Below are 16,097 nucleotides of genomic sequence, written 5' to 3' on the forward strand. Positions count from 1 at the left end.
TATTAGCTTTTTGTCGTTAAGGCTAGCTATTAGTGGTAGTGGTTGAGCAGTTTTTTGTAGGGGTTTTATGATTGAGGTCTGGAAAGAAAACTGCATGCAGAATCTGAGTGTAATATCTTGTGAGTAAACCTCTGCTTACTGTTTGATGCTTTTTCTTCTGAGGAGGAGCTGCACTTTGTTGTAACGCAGATATGTAAGGGCTCTTTCTTTCGATTGAATCTCGTCTGTTCTTCGAAATGTTCTTCTTTCAAGGATGTCGGAGCGAGACTTTCTGCGGGAGTTCCACTTTCTGGAGATTTGCAACTTGGGTCCGGACTCCCTGGACCAGGAAGTACTTTCGGATACGTCCAAGAAGAAGTGGGAGGTGTCCATCTTCGAAGGGTCTTGGGTACGAGGAGCCACTGCCGGAGGATGCCGAAACTACCTCGGTGTGTGTGACTACTGTGGCGCACTCTCTTTCACTTTCTCTTAAAAAGTGCACCGAGAGAAACTATATGGTCTTTTTAAAACTTTTTACGAAGTATTTTTGACTTTTCTAGCTTATTTTCTAGCCATTTTCTAGCCATTTCTAGCCATTTTTTAATTTTCTAGCCATTTTCAGTGAAACTAGCTCTTTTTGTCATTAGAGGCAGTATTGTAATAAGCGAGTAATTACTCATTGGCATCCACCCGAGCGCAGCCATACGGCTACAAAGGAAAGCTATACAGCTTTCTCAGAAACTTCGTAGTTAAAGAAAAATTCGTCCTGGTCCGGGGATCGAACCCAGGACCACCGCTTCACCGGAGCAGTCGCTCTACCAATTGAGCTAACCAGGACGGCAAGCTTATGGTAGGGCGAGAGCGAAATGATCAATAACTCGTAGTGGGAACTCCACCTTGGGGGATTCCCCTAAAACATTTGACCAGAGGCAGTATTCTTCAGCAAAAACAGTGCTGTTGCAAGAAATGAAACATATGCATGGGTACTGCTTTCTATTGTCATGCATGAATGTAAATTGATGTATTTGACGCAGCTGATTAAAGTATCAGCGTTTTGATATTTTTTACAGCGTCGGCCCTGTGCACTTGCTCTGTCCTTGGTCCGTTTTTTTTTTTTTTTTTGCGAAATGCTCAACTTTTGATTCTACTATAGAATGCTGTAGACTATCGATATAGGCCAACTTAAATTTGTCCTTAGCATACATTTAACTTAATCCTAGTCGTTGTTTGCTCAGAATGTGTAAAGATCTCTCAGCACTCAAGTCCAGGACATTGACCGCTGATTTTCGAAATGAACTGCGCAGACACCTTTTGGGTGAACCCCCAGTATTTCATCACGCTGGAGGACCCGGATGACGACGACGACGAACAGAACTGCACCCTGATCGTGGCTCTAATGCAGAAGAACAGACGAGCGGCCAGGACTCTGGGTGCTGGCTTGTTTCTCACCATCGGCTTCGCCATATACAAGGCAAGGATGCGTGGCTGTCGTTTCACGAGGACGTGGTGTGTGAACAACACTGCTGCTGAGTGAGCTTTGGCACAGTTGTCCATGCTCTGGACATGCGAATACGTGGCGCGACTTTTGTTCACATGTGTAAGGGCAGAAACATATTTGCCACAAGTGTGTTACAAGAGCTGCAAAACTGACATTACATGTTATTGTCCCTATGATATCAAGGTTTTTGTTCCTGTTCCTGAAGTCAAGCACACCAGAAGGTCTTTTCTCTGAAGCCTTAATAATTTTTTCTCAATATTTCTGAGCTTGATTCGAAATAGTAAACTTTAGATTGGTCGTGGATCGGTGACTTTTACCCCATAGCGCTCGTCAAAAGCCTACTGTAATTTCTGGCTTTTGAAGAGTACAGCTTGTCGTATGTTTCTGGCACTCTGTGTCTGGTTTAAGAAGAATAAGGCTCATCCAAAGCATTTTTTTTGTTTGCCAACAGGTGGCAGCACGGCTTGCTAAGTAACCATTTTGGCCCCATTTTTAAACAAAATTTGTCCGTTATGGGGGTTAAGCAAAGTGCATGAGTGTTCTGGCCTTTGCCTTCATGGTATTCATAATGTTCTAATATTAAAGGTGCACTGAAGAGGAATCTGAACTTGTCTTTTTGCCGCTGGAACTCGATCTACACGTTCCGAGCATTCTTAGAAACTGCGATTTACTGCCCTGTGTGGCCGATTTCCCCAATTAAATCGGATTAACGTCCGGCTCCCGCCTTTTTTTTTAATTCTGCCTCGTACGGTGGGCGGAGTCGACCAACGCGTGGAGCGCCTTTCACCCAGTCCCGTGGCGGCTTGCCGCTCTGCCATCGGCGGAGTAATACGTAGTAGTCCGTAGTAGCAAATAGTCCGCGCATATTTTTATTTCTTCGGGCTTATTTTGCGGCTATATTATCTGCGAATGAAGCTATTTATTCATGGAAACCTAAAAAACAAAATAAAGCGAAAGCAAAGCCTCCAAGGGACTGGGTGAAAGGCGCTCCACGCGTTGGTCGACTCCGCCCACCGTACGAGGCAGAATTAAAAAATAAAGGCGGGAGCCGGACGTTAATTCGTTTTAATTGGGGAAATCGGCCACACAGGGCAATAAGTTACCGTTTCTAAGAATGCTAGGAACGTGTGGATCTAGTTCCCGCGGCAAAAAGACATGTTCAGAATCCTCTTCAGTGCACCTTTAATACATGGTCACAAGCAAGCCTGTTATAGCGATATGAAACATTACAGTGATGTGATCCTGGCACCCTACAGTACAATGCCCATCACATCTGTGCAGTGACACCTTTCCAAACATCTCCCAGAAACGAGGGGGGCGGGGTAGTATTATACATAGCCACTATCTTCCTTATTGGGAACAATTAGAGTTGCAAATGACAGGCTTGCAGTTTGCCTTTTTTTCCCCCCCTTGGCTGTGGTGTTGTTGTTAACCTGAAACAAGCAGAGCAAAATACGCCTTGCTTGATGTCCTCAATTTAAAATGCATCACGACGGTCTTTGTTCAATATGTCTGAAGACTTCTCAAACATGTGTCAATGCAGATTGATGATCCGGACAACTGTCCAACACCACTTGACTTGACCTTCTTCAAGTTCAACCCATCGGCCGCGAGGTCGCACACGTTCATTAACTCCCGCGAGGTGACCACTCGCTTCAGCCTTCCCCCTGGCACTTACTGCGTGGTTCCCTCCACTTTCGAGCCCAACCAGACGGGAGAGTTCCTCCTGCGGATATTCACCGAAAAAAGGAACATCTCCCAGTACGTGGCCTCTATACTGGCATTTTGTTGGTCTATGGGGTCTTGTCTGTGAATATACAGGGTATTCCGTATTTATCTGTCTGAATTGTAAAAAATTATCCTGCGCAAACTACTTGCCTGCTTGTGCTCAAGCACGGATCGCATGGTAGCTTGTGATAGTGTGCGTTTTTCGGTAAATAACTTAAACATCGAAACTTGCCTGAATTGTCTGGAATCGGCGAAGAACTGCAGTCGTCTGCGCAGAGAACTTTCATTCAGGCGAGCACAGCAGCAGATTTGACAGGCTGCGCCATCTGGGGTATTGCGATGCCTACCTGAGCTTTGAGCAGGGATATTGGTTGTCTCGCTGTTCGCCAGATGGCGCAACCTCTCCATTCAGCTGCAGCTGTCCCAGTCGCCTCGATGAAAATTCTGCACGCAGACAACTCCAGTTTTTCACCGATTCCGGGAAGTACACACAAGTTCCGATGTTGAATTATTTATTGAAAAACGCAGACTTCCATAAGCTACTCGTGGTCTGTGCTTCAGCAGAAATAGACCAGTGGTTTGTGCAGGAGCATTTTTCACAACACGGACAGATAAATACGGAACACCCTGTACTGGTTGTTGCATTGCTCATGAGATGGGCAGAATTGCCCTCCCTCCTGAACTGCTGATTTTCTGTTAGTTTGAGTGAAAAGGTAGCATTTGGTGGTAGATATTGTGCAGCACAAGGTTTGCTTGCATTACAGCCAAAAGTGCAGAAGATTATAACCTGGTGACCAAGGCGTTATTTTTCACTAGGAATCCTGGCCACCTTTCTCATTCCTGAAATGCTGAAATGCTCGTGGGCTGTGTGTTTTCAGTGCACATTAACCCCAGGTGGCAAAAAATAATTTGGAGAAGTGAGCACGCACCGCTAAGCCTAAGACATGAACATTTTTTCAGCCGAGGTGTGTGCAATGTTTATGCATTTGTTTAATTAAGAGCAGATTTTATTATGATCTAAACATAGCAACTTCAAACTGACACTGAGCGGATACATTTTCCAACTTTGCCCCGCCAAGGTGGCACAGTGGTTATGGCGCTCGGCTGCTGACCTGAAAGACGCGGGTTCGATCCCGGCCACGGCAGCCGAATTTCGATGAAGGCGAAATTCTAGAGGCCCATGTACTGTGCGATGTCAGTGCACGTTAAAGAACTCCAGGTGGTCGAAATTTGCGGAGCCTTTCACTACAGCGTTCCTCATAGCCTGAGTTGCTTTGGGACATTAGACCCCAGTAAACCAAACCTTTCCGAACTTTGTCATGTGTGCCATAAAAATCACTTGTACATTTCTGTTATTTTTTCTTATTACTGGCTGGCCGAACTTTGCTTCATGATGTTCTTTTCTTTCGTTTACAGTGAACATGATGTGCCTCCTGCCATCGTTCCTCCTGCCGATAATGTAAGCGTTTGTCTTTATCTCTTGTACAATATTTTGTGACCACATTTTTACCAAGGTGTTCAAGCCCTCAACAAATTCGCATAATCTGTTTATTACTGTGGCCTTGCATTTTGTTGCAGTTTCGCTTCGGTTTTGTACAGCAGCCCACCACAGTAAGGATTGACAGCTTGAGTCTCTATTGGGGTGCAAACCCACATTGGTTTGAGTATAACGATACTTTGAACACCACATTCTATTTGGGAAGCATAACAGGTGTGCGCATGCGTTTGCAAAAGTACTATCAGATCACATTGTAACACAGTTGTCTGTATGATTAGACTTCACACAAGATCGCATTTATGGTGGCACGCAAACTGTATACATTGACTGTAAATTTGGAGCTACAGTTTTCAGTTGCTATCTTCTTCAGTACAGTGATTGATTGGGTGTGACTGGTCGGTCATGAGATGTGTAAAAATTTTTTTGGATCAGTGGTTTGGTTTTTTTGGTGTCATGGTCTAAACCAGAAATATCGCTGTTGCATCACGCTGTTGCAATGAACAAACTTCTTTCCAATTTCTTATTGAAACACAAAGAAGCTATGAAGGTGCCATGTTGCTGTAAAAGCTGCAGAAGGATGGTGGAAGTCTATCTCAGTGATAGTCAAGCAACGTTAGTGGAGGCTTTCAGCTCTTGCCAATATTCTCAACGCCATTTGTGCCAGTTTTAAAATGACCTTTAATGGTTCACATGCAAGATCATTGCTATGTGGGTACAGTAGAATTATTCTGTCTGCACAGTTACTTCTGATACCTCTTCACACTTTCCGCTGCTCTAACAAATGAAAGGGAGAAAGCTCATTAGGCCATTTTTGTGTGCCTATAATTGTTTCTAATGTAATTTCGCATAGCATGTCAGGAAGCGGCCTACTGTGATGATCATTTTTATCATGAACCTTATGGCAACCTATGACACTAAAATAATTGCAAAATTGCCACTATCCTTGTGTCACATTTTATTTTCACTGCATTGCAGTAGCTATGCTGACTTGGAAGATAAACTGGAGGGTTTCTTTGTAAAGAAGTTGTGGATTTTTAGGCTCTCAGCTTGCATATGATTTGCTATACGGGATTTACTGTGCACGTTATGTGTTGGCACAAGTTGTCTTATTGTTTGGTGTGGCTGTCATGTGATGAGATACGTGTCCTCTTTTACTCAGTTTCATTCTTTTAAAACTGAATGCAAACTTTATCAGTGAGCTGTTAAGTTGCCTCGGCCTTAGGAGCTGACGTAAAGTGTAATTTCACTAGGCAAGCAGGACTTGTCCTGGTAGTAAAAAAGTGACAGCATTTATGTGTACTGTTCACCTTTAAGGGGGGAAGCTGGTCTTGGAAAAAAAAAAATTTTGTTAATGAAGTCACAATAATGGAAACTTCAAGAAACATGTATTTTTGCATGCTGATTCCAAATATGTAATTTAGTTTTATGTAAAACAAATCCTTGTGAACTTATTTAATATGTTAACTTCTTAGTGAGAGCCTTCAGTAAATTTTGCTGCAGGAAACTTGCTAAGACACATGCCGTTGGCTTCTCTTGACATCAGAGTACGCAATAAGGGCAAAATTATTATCCTACCTCTCATAAAAGTTTAGTTACAGGGTTTTGAATTTGCCACTTCACAAATGGGAAGAAACTGATGATTTCAAAATTCCTATAACTTGCCTTCTATTACAGGCAGGATGATAATTTTACCCTTATTTCATAGCTTGCTGTCAAGAAAAATTAATGGCATGTAATCTAGCAAGTTTCCTGCAGTAGAATTTCTTTCAAACTCCCGACAAAAGTTGCCGAACATATTGCATAAGTGCATAAGGACTTGTTGTATATAAAATTAAATTACATGTTTGGAATCGGCACGCAAAAATGCATGTTCCCTGACAATTTCATGGTTGTGACTTCATTAATAAAAATTTATTTATAAGACCCTTTTCCCCCCTTAACTAAAGTGAAGTTGATGTGTACTGTTCATCTTTCATTAAAGTGAAGTTTTCATTACTAAGTGTTAAGTGTTCTACTTTGGTTTTTCTGCCAGTATTGCCTGTTTAGTAGTCCCTTCAAGTTGAGGCTGGTAGTTTCTGTCGTTCACTGGTGGGACCCTGTGGCGGTGACTGCTCGCAGGTTCGTGCGAAAGAAGAGGACCCCAGTTCTGATCGTGCTCAGCAATTGCGAGCCCTGTTTGCAAAGATTGCTGGTGATGACATGGAAGTCAACAGCTATGAACTGCAGAAGATCCTCAACATGGTCTTCCGCAAAGGTTGCCTCCCGCTGCTGCTCTCGCATTCTTTTGTGGCTGCTGTGAATTCCGCATTTTATGTTCTACTTTTAGTTCATCAGTGTTGCCATTGTTCTCTCATATATTTAAGTTCCAGTTATCATACTTTTGCACCAGTTTCACTTAGTTAAAGGTTGAAAATAATGCTAATTGTTGTCCATCTTAGTGTAACTGTATTTGTTATAGTTTAGAAATATGTACGTCATTTTTGTAGCATTGCAGTTCTCACGAGGATTATTTAGTATTGTGAGTAATAACAGAAGTCTCTATAATAAATTTTTCTGTTGCTCTAACTAGCATTAAAAAATTTCCTTACTTTGATATGAATATACATGTGAAAATACCGTTATTTTTGCAGCTTTATCAGGCAGTCATAGGAATGTTTTGAAGTGTTCACATTACATGTATATTTGTTTCATGCTGGCCCCGGAATTTTAATGCATTCGATATTGAGTCCTAATCAATATCCTGTTGCATTTGTGCAAATGTGTGAGATTAGAAGCATTAGATGATTGTGTGCAGAGTGTGCTTTGCATCATGTTGCATTAACCACCGGTCTTCCTTTTTCATTGCTCACCAATAGCTACTGCGCCTGTGATAATTTGTGTGAAATGCCACGTGCAGCATGGGTTCATAACATTGCTTGTGGCATTGGTCACATCTCCCTGGAATGACACCTTATGTGACTTTAATTACTTTAATTACTCTTAAGAAGATGGTGATTTGATTAATTTTTATGGTTAATAGTTGGCAAATTCATTGTATGAATGTTGCATTTAAACAGCACAGTTGGCGCTGAACTGGTGGTTACCTTCAATTGATCAAAAATAGAAGGTAACATGGCATGGGTCTTTGTAAAATAGTATTTAGACATTCGTACATTTTGTAGGGAGTCCGGTATCGCAGTTTAATGTGAATAATGCTACGAGTAATTGTAGTAATATATTTGTAGCTCTGCAGAAATTTCTGCTCGTCGTTTAATTTTATATGGAGGTATTGTGGGAGCTATCTCGGAGCATTGTTTAGAGTTATAATATAATTTTAACTACTAGTACAGGGTAAGAAAGAATTGAGCAAATAGGGGATATTCAAAAATTCCGCAAGTGCGCTTTCCCTCATAACAATGTTGCCCCAAACAAGATGGCTGACCATGCGTTTCCAGCTGAAACAAAGCAAGGAAGACTGGTTTTTTTGTTTGATTCTTCCAAAATACGTTTTTTTACATTCTATCCACACCTTTAGCGCCTGTCCTGATGCCCACGTAGTTCCTTTATAGCGAAGTCGGCCATCTTGTTTGGGGCAACATAGTTATGTGGGAAAGCGCACTTGCGGAATTTTGAATATCCCCTATTTAATCATGTTTAACAGCTTAAATTTGAATTGATTATTCCAGGCAACTATTTGAGATGCAGCATTTGTGACAACTAACTGTATAGCGGAAGTATCGCTTTTTGCTAACTACGCAAGTGTGAAGGACCACTTGCAGACTAATTGGAGACTTCTGCTGAGTCAGTTTGGTTTCAATACCTTCATTCACTTTAGCTTAAACTGGAATGATGAATAGTTTGGAGCATTTTGTTTTTGTAGCGTGGTTGTCTTGCAAGTTTGCAATCATTTTTGTTACTTATCAGTAGTCCTGGTGTCTTGGTGAAATTGTGTGTCCCCCCTCCGTGCCTTCTTGACCCTGCTTGCCAAGGATTGCACACTCAGATTTGCACTGAAAATCACTGTGGCTCTGTGATGCACTTTTAGCAACTAGCATCCTAACAACCTGCTTGCATTTATTTAACTTCCAAGTTTTTATGTTCATCTTTTGTATTTTGTTACCAACCAAACAATTCAAGGAGGCGTTATAATGAACTCTTCTTAAATTTTTAGTGAGCAATATAATCTTACTCGCACTGAATATTTTTATCTGAGGCGTAATGGCGAACTCTTCTACACTTTTGGAAGTATGCATAGTAGCTTTTATTTATTTATTTGTTTATTGTTTTTTAGCTAATATTCATGGAAGAACTCTTGCCATGTACTGTTAATCCATCTCTCCCCAAGTTTACATTTCCATAAATATTGAAGGTTTTGAGGCATTCTTGAAATTGCTGCAGTTAAAAGAATAGTACAGTAATTCTTCAGTTAGAGTAATGTAAATTCATGAGCTAGCTGGCACGATTTGTGATTAAATCGGGCATTGTGACCCCACTGTGTGATCGCAAAGTGGTAGTATACTCTCACAGCATGCGTATGGCACGAGCATGTTCTTTTTTATACCGTAATCAAATTATGCGTGCTACAGCTAGCAACACTTTTTTTTAATGCGATAGCATTATAATTGTCGTCGCACCGAAACCTCGCCGATGCCGGTGTCACAAAATTTGCTGATTGGTCGAGAGAGGTCACGTGACCATGTCACCTTAAACTGCCCTGATCAGCCACCCTGTTTGGTCGAGAGAGGTCACGTGACCTTGTCACCACAAACTGCCCTGTTGAGCCACCCTGATTGGTCGAGAGAGGTCACATGGCCTTCCTACATCATCACAACCTACCCACCAAGGCAGGCGGCAGTTATATTCGCGATTGGTCAACAGAGGTCACATGACCTAGTGACATCATCACAATCTGCCCACTAGGTTGTGAGCAACCTAGGCAGCAACCTAGATAGAGAATCAAAGTAAACAATCAGAAAAAAAGTGATAGATGTAAAGACTGACACAGTCATAGTATAGCGGATATTCCCCAGCAAACCAAAAACCTCTCAGAGACGTCTAGCTAGGTTTGCTGGGTCGTTACTGCAGCTAGCAGTTTGAATATAGCGGTTGATAGACCGACAATTGCAAAGAAATTGATGTAAACACCAGCAGAATTTGCAGCAGAAGCTGCGTCAGATGTGAAATTTAATGCTATCGCATTCCACTCTTAAGGTGACTTGAGTGTCCCCATAGTTTCTTTTTCTTTGCATTTTCTTGAGTTGGGTGAGTTCACTATCCCATAGGCCTACAGCACGGTGCACGCATGTCCCGTGTGCCTGTCCTTGGTTTCCGTTGTAGAATTGCGGCGCAAGGTGTCAAAGCCCCCACCGTCCGAGCAAGATTGGCGCCAGTTGCTTAAGTGTCTTGACTGCTTTAGCTCGTCATGTAAGTCCCCACCGTGTGGTTTCTTTCTGCACATGAACACGCACCACATGCTCGTGTGTCTCTAGTCCATTGAGCTGTGATCGGAGAGGAAGAAGCACCCTGGCGTATTTGTCGTCTGCTTGGCCGGGACGCAACTTCTGCTTGAGAGAGCACTGGCACAGAGCCTCCTTGTGTAGCACCTCCATTCTCGTATGCTTTGCAGCACTTTCCTATCCTATCCTCTCTCTCTCTTCTGCGGCTCTGCTTAACACGAGACAGCTAACTCTTGAGTTCAAAATACGGTTTAATGTAACACCGGTTCAGCCGGCATTCACTTGAGGCTGTGTACATTATGAGCTATCCATACAGTTAAACCTGGATAGAGTAAAATTAAGGAAAGTCCACAATTTTTGGTAAAGGTCTTCGTTACGGAGTGTTTTAGCATGAAGACTTAATGATAATGCGGAAACAAAACCAAATTGCAAAAATCAGTGCTAGTAAATTCGCTGCAGACATTTGCAGTAACCCTCAATATGCAAAGTTGTGAAAGCAGTAAAAACATTTAGAGAAATATGGAGTTTCGAAATAAATGAGAGACTGAAATTTTGAGTGTACCGGTTATGCACAGTAAGCTTTATTTTACAACGTCAACGCCACTATGAGAACCGAGCAATAATAAAAGCAACATGTAGTGGTACATCACGCAAGAAACACTGCCAACAAGGAATGCACGATGCCGCAACCCGTGTGGTTAAGGGAATGGGGGAGTCAGAGGTGCTTAAACTCAATGTAGGCACCCATCTCTTCTCGCGTGGCCCCTTTCTCGGTCTGCCCTGCCGTCATTGCCTTGAGTAAGCACCCTACCCTGGGACCTCGTTACCCTACCTCGTTATAGCGAACCGATAAAAAATCGTAAAATAGTTCGCAATAGCCGAAATTCGTAACACAAAATTTCGCCAGAAAATTCGCGTTGGAGAAGCTAAATTTAGTCTCAGCAAAAGAACGGCAATTGGTAGAGACCTTTTTCGTAGTTTTAGCACTGCTTCGAAACCACTCGCGGCGATTGCGGAGGCCGCAAAAAACCGAGCGGCAAACGCCAGTTAAGTTGGTTTCGCCGCACGGCACGCGGTGGCGGCAGGTCAAACGCCTGCCACGGTGGCTTCCTCGCATTACAGCGGTGTCGCGTAAAAAAATTAGACGCCAGGACAGAAGCAGTTTTCACCACCTGCGCTCAGTCGACGTAAGCAGAGGATGGCTGTTGGAAAGCCAAAGCTACAGCCAGCTGTTATCGTCGCGATATCTTCTGTGGCGCTCTTGACAAATGCGAGATAAAGCGTGAGCGGTGCCGCGAACGCTTGCCGCTACACCGCCAGTCACCCATGCAGTGAGGCAAAACCCACCGCCTGCCATCTGAATGGGCAGAGCTTGGCACTCGGCAGTTCGATATATCCGTTTTATGGCAAACCGCGTTCGACAAGAAATGAGTGTGTTTGTTAAAAATATTTAGGAGCAGTTTGATATAGCCAGTAATTCGTAATATCCGTGTTCGTTGTAACAAGGTAACATGGAGGCGGCATTTGCAGATAGAAACTCTTAGTAAATCTAGGAATTACCTACATGGTGGTTCGTTATATCCAGGTTTAACTGTGTAACTAAAGGATCCGATGTGTTGCAGGTTTATCTGTGTGATTATGATTTTTTCGACATGAATTTATTATGTGATGCGAGCGGCTGAAATATTGTGCAGCATTTGTTCAGATCAACTACTCTTAGCAACTTGTGTTTGAAAACACAGTGAAGTGGCATCACAATTAGCCAACTAAAAATAGGCTGTGCAGTTGATGTGACTCAGCATTTCATCTGCAGAACTGCACATGTAAATTAGTTGCATCTGGCTTAAACATCATCGTCCGAACTCTATTTAATACTGCAGTCAACCAGAAGTTGTTACGTCTGCTCCCTTGGCATACAATGGACTGCTCTTAAGACGAACATTGTTGAAATTCTCTTGTAAGCTGAAGAGTTCAGGGACTGTTCTTTAGCTTTCCATAGGCACAATGAAAAAATAAAAAATGATTGTTTGCAGAAAGTTTTCGCTGCTTGAATGTGAACTGTTCTTGAGTCACAAACTCATAACTGAAAGAGGTTTTATGCACAGGTGTAAACTGCTGTTCACCTTGCCTTGAATGTAACATATTAAGCCACATTATAATTCTTTAAGTACAATAAGAGCTTTTTTTTCAAGAGCATAATATTTGTAAGCAGTGTTTACCAAAAATTTGACAAACGTCCTTTTTATGTGGCTGTGGCAAAGGAGCTTTTATTACAGAAAATGCTATAATGCAGAACTGAGGGGTAGATGATAGGTGCTTTGTGGGTTTTTCAAAATATTTTTCATGCTCAGTGCCTCTTAAATGTTCTCTTGTGACTCTTTCTCATTTATGTTTGTCATTTCTAGTTTACTATTACTACCTATTTGCTTTCACGAATCCTAACTAGAACACTTTTTTTAAGCTGAACTTCTAATAAATCAAACAGATTTACAATGTCCCGCCATGTTCGTCTTAAAAGCAGTCATCTGTATGGCCATGATGAAACTTTTGACTCGCCCAGAAAGATTAAATTGTAAACTGTAAATTTGTGTAGCACAGCTCAAACTAACAGGTTAGTCCTTGTCATGTAGTTTTTGTCTTTTGCATGTTGTATAAATCAAGGCTAATGTAGGTGCTTACAAAGAAACAGGATTTGTTCAGCCTTAATTCTAGGTTTGCTTCTATACATGTGGAGACACTGGTCGAAATCATCATGCAAGAGTCTAAGCATTATGAACTGTGTTGTTTTTCTCGGTGTTCGTTCACTCCTCTCCTCCTCCGCCGTCCCCACGTTCGTTTCGGGCACTCACAAATGCCCATTCAGCTCCCCGGGAAGATGAAGATGACGGTAAGCGGTCGCCCTTCTCCAGTGTGTTGTGTGCATGGATTGTTGTTCATCTGTCCTGCTTCCACCTCTGTCAGCCATTATTTTTTCCATCTTCCCGGCCCACTTCAATCTCTTGTTGCTTCCTTTTCTTGTGACTTCGTTTGAGTGCTGTGTGAGTGGACTCCGTGTTTATGTAATGGCTCGCATTAATGAGGAAACCCACAAACAAGGGGATATTGTTGCCTCATTCGGGTGGCTTTCCTATTATGAGCCTTCGTATGGGGCGCATTTCATGAAGCATCTGCTCTCGGCGATAATTGGTGGTGAACTGTTGATGAAATCATTAGCAAAGGGTACTTTTATGTTAACGATGAAAAGTCGTCAAGGTGGTGCATTTCAGAGAGCTTCATGTGGCGTGAATTTATTTCCAAGTGGTGTTTCTTGCAGCAACATTATTCTGTTTCTTATTAATTTATTTTCAAACAGTTTTCTTTGTAGTAACATTATTCCGTTACGTGGGAGGTTTCTACTCGAGTTTAAGGCTACAAATTTTTAGCTGTAGTGCAGTTTAAGCCTTCCCAAAGCCCCATAATAATACCACAGCTTGTTTCTTTTGAGAGCCACAGCTAACTTTTGAGGAACTGACTTAGTGACTAATATTTATGTGTAGTTAATTAGAGTCATTTGTGTTCCTAGCTTGGTAACCTTAAACGTTGCCTGATAGTCAGTCTTCATTTGTGCTGTGTGCGCAAAACCATAGCATGGGGCCTGAATCCTACAGCCACAGAAAAAAAATTCCCTGCCTGTGAGATTTAAGAGCTAAGCGTACAGTTATACTGTACGCTGTTCCTGTTGTTTGAATCGAAATGATCATTTTTTAAACTCTTGCTGTAACTTTATCCTGTCTGCATTTTGTCATTCTAATATGCAGCATAGTACTTAGTGCATTGTCTGAGTGTGCATTGTCTTGGAAGCGTGCAGTACTAATAACTAAGGGTTACTTTTTTTCTCTCCAGAGGCATCGTTTGCTGGATGCATTCATTCCAAGATTTTTAGGGGCAACCGTATACTCGGTCCAGCTGCATTCTGTGAAAGTGTCTGCTGCAGTCTTGCATGCCCCCCCGTTTTTGTTTTTTTTTTGAAGCGACTGCCATTTTCTGTTTTTTGTTCGAGAGATCTGTGCCAGCCTATTAAAATTCACTTCTTAACTCAAAGGCACTCCTGAAATGGAGCATATTTTCCGTTTTGTCACCATCAGCACTTATCCCTTTTCCAGAAATCCGATCCGAGCAGTTTTCTCTGGATGTGTGCCGAAGCATGGTTGCTCTCATGGACGTATCCTTCTGCAGTTGCACTTTGATTGTTGCAAATCAATGTCTGTGTGTCATAAACTCCGCCAGCCAAAAGAGTGCTTCTGTCCTTTACCAAAGGCTCAGCTGATACCTGCATTTAGCGTGAGAAAGAGATGCAGATACTGTTTTGGTCTTTTGGCCGCCACGGTGGCTCAGTGGTTATGATGTTCAGCCGCTGACCCAAAAGATGCGTCTGCGGGGGCTGAATTTCGATGGAGGCGAAATTCTAGAGGCCCGTGTACTGTGCGATGTCAGTGCACGTTGAAGAACCTCAGGTGGTTGAAATTTCCGGAGCCCTTCACTACGGCGTCCCTCATAGCCAGAGTCGCTTTGGGACGTTAAACCCCAATAAACCAAAACAAACCAAACCAAACCAAACCAAACCAAACCAAAAGACGTGTGTTCGATCCCGGCTCAGGCGGTTGAATTTTGATGGAGGCAAAATTCTAGAGGCCCGTGTAGTGTGCGATGTCAGTGCTCGCTATCATCGCACAGTACACAGGCCTCTAGAATTTTGCCTCCATCAAAATTCAACTGCCGGAGCCGGGACCCTGGGTGGTCGAAATTTTCTGAGTCCTTCACTGCAGCGTCCCTCATAGCCTGAGTCACTTTGGGACGTTAAAGCCCATAAACCAAACCAAACCTATTTTGGTCTTTAACCAAGTGTTGTCTTTCATCAGCCAGCACTCTGTTGGAAGCATTTGTTAGCATATACACTGTATAAACGCGTGTAAGAGCCACACTTTCTTTTCCAGGTTTGAGAGCCAATTTTCGGGGTGCGGACCATGCACGCAATGTGCGAATTTTTTGTTTTCTTAAGTAAAAACATGTCAATCATGGAATGAGCAGCCTTTATTCTACGTTCAATCCCACAAGAAGTCACACAGCATGTTCGTTGTAAACGCATAGCCATTATTCCACACTCCCATCACATAGCAGTTCGGGAAACTTGCACAGCTTTTCTCGGAAAGCGCGCTTTTTGCAGCTTGTGTTCCTCAATGCGTCCTTTTGGTTGCACCATCTTTGGACACACTTCTAGGCCACGTCTCACTGTTGTACTGTCTGTCTCGGCACACACACTGATTTCATTTTTCTTATCTGCCAAGTGTTGGCTTACATTGCAGTCTCTTTGTCTCACCCTGATAATTGGTTTGCTCATCTGTTCGAGGAAGACGTAAATCTGATTGCAGTTTATAGTGTGAAATCCAAAACAGGGTTATTTTATTTCTAGGTGATGTCAGCGTCTTGCTAATGTAGTTTTACTATTGGAATGTAATTGAAACTGACGCTTTTCTTTTTTTTTCAGTAAATTGGAATGTATACAGGGTGTTTCACCTAAGACTTTCTGCAATTTTTAAAAATAAGCTTTTTGAATTAGATGCGCGCTTTTTCTGGCATAGCATTGTCAGTGGTGTAGTACATCATAATGCAGCTAAGACGTGCTAACTAGCATGCTTGTTAACCAATATTTAATAGTTAACTTTTAAACTATTACCGTTGGGCTCCTTAATTATTGAGAGGCATGCAGCCTACCGTAAGTAATGTTCATATCCGTTTTTAGAATTTCGAGAATGCGATTATCCTCGGCGCTGTGGCCCAACGAATTTCGCCTACATCGCGCCAAAATACATGCGGTTTGAGAAGCTTGCAGGCAAAGCAACCTCTCCAGTGAGCCTAACTCGTCGAAATAGCCAAAATTTGTTGGGCCACAGCGCCGAGGATAATCGCGTTCTCGAAATTA

At 42.5% G+C, this 16,097-nt stretch overlaps 1 protein-coding gene across 1 annotated transcript in view; it reads left to right on the forward strand.

Moving 5' to 3' along the window:
- LOC149332332 (calpain-A-like) overlaps positions 1-16,097 on the forward strand; it is a 61,830-nt gene that overhangs the window by 34,257 nt on the left and 11,476 nt on the right. Inside the window, exons 9-16 of the mRNA XM_089557221.1 lie at positions 253-428; positions 1,284-1,450; positions 3,021-3,238; positions 4,622-4,664; positions 6,822-6,957; positions 10,020-10,106; positions 13,002-13,025; positions 14,281-14,339. Of these exons, the coding sequence (XP_089413347.1) occupies positions 253-428; positions 1,284-1,450; positions 3,021-3,238; positions 4,622-4,664; positions 6,822-6,957; positions 10,020-10,106; positions 13,002-13,025; positions 14,281-14,339 (910 nt within the window). The remainder of the gene's footprint in view (positions 1-252; positions 429-1,283; positions 1,451-3,020; positions 3,239-4,621; positions 4,665-6,821; positions 6,958-10,019; positions 10,107-13,001; positions 13,026-14,280; positions 14,340-16,097) is intronic.

Source organism: Amblyomma mixtum, chromosome 8 (genome assembly GCF_055824585.1).
Source record: "Amblyomma mixtum isolate Tamu chromosome 8, ASM5582458v1, whole genome shotgun sequence".
NCBI lineage: Eukaryota > Metazoa > Arthropoda > Arachnida > Ixodida > Ixodidae > Amblyomma > Amblyomma mixtum.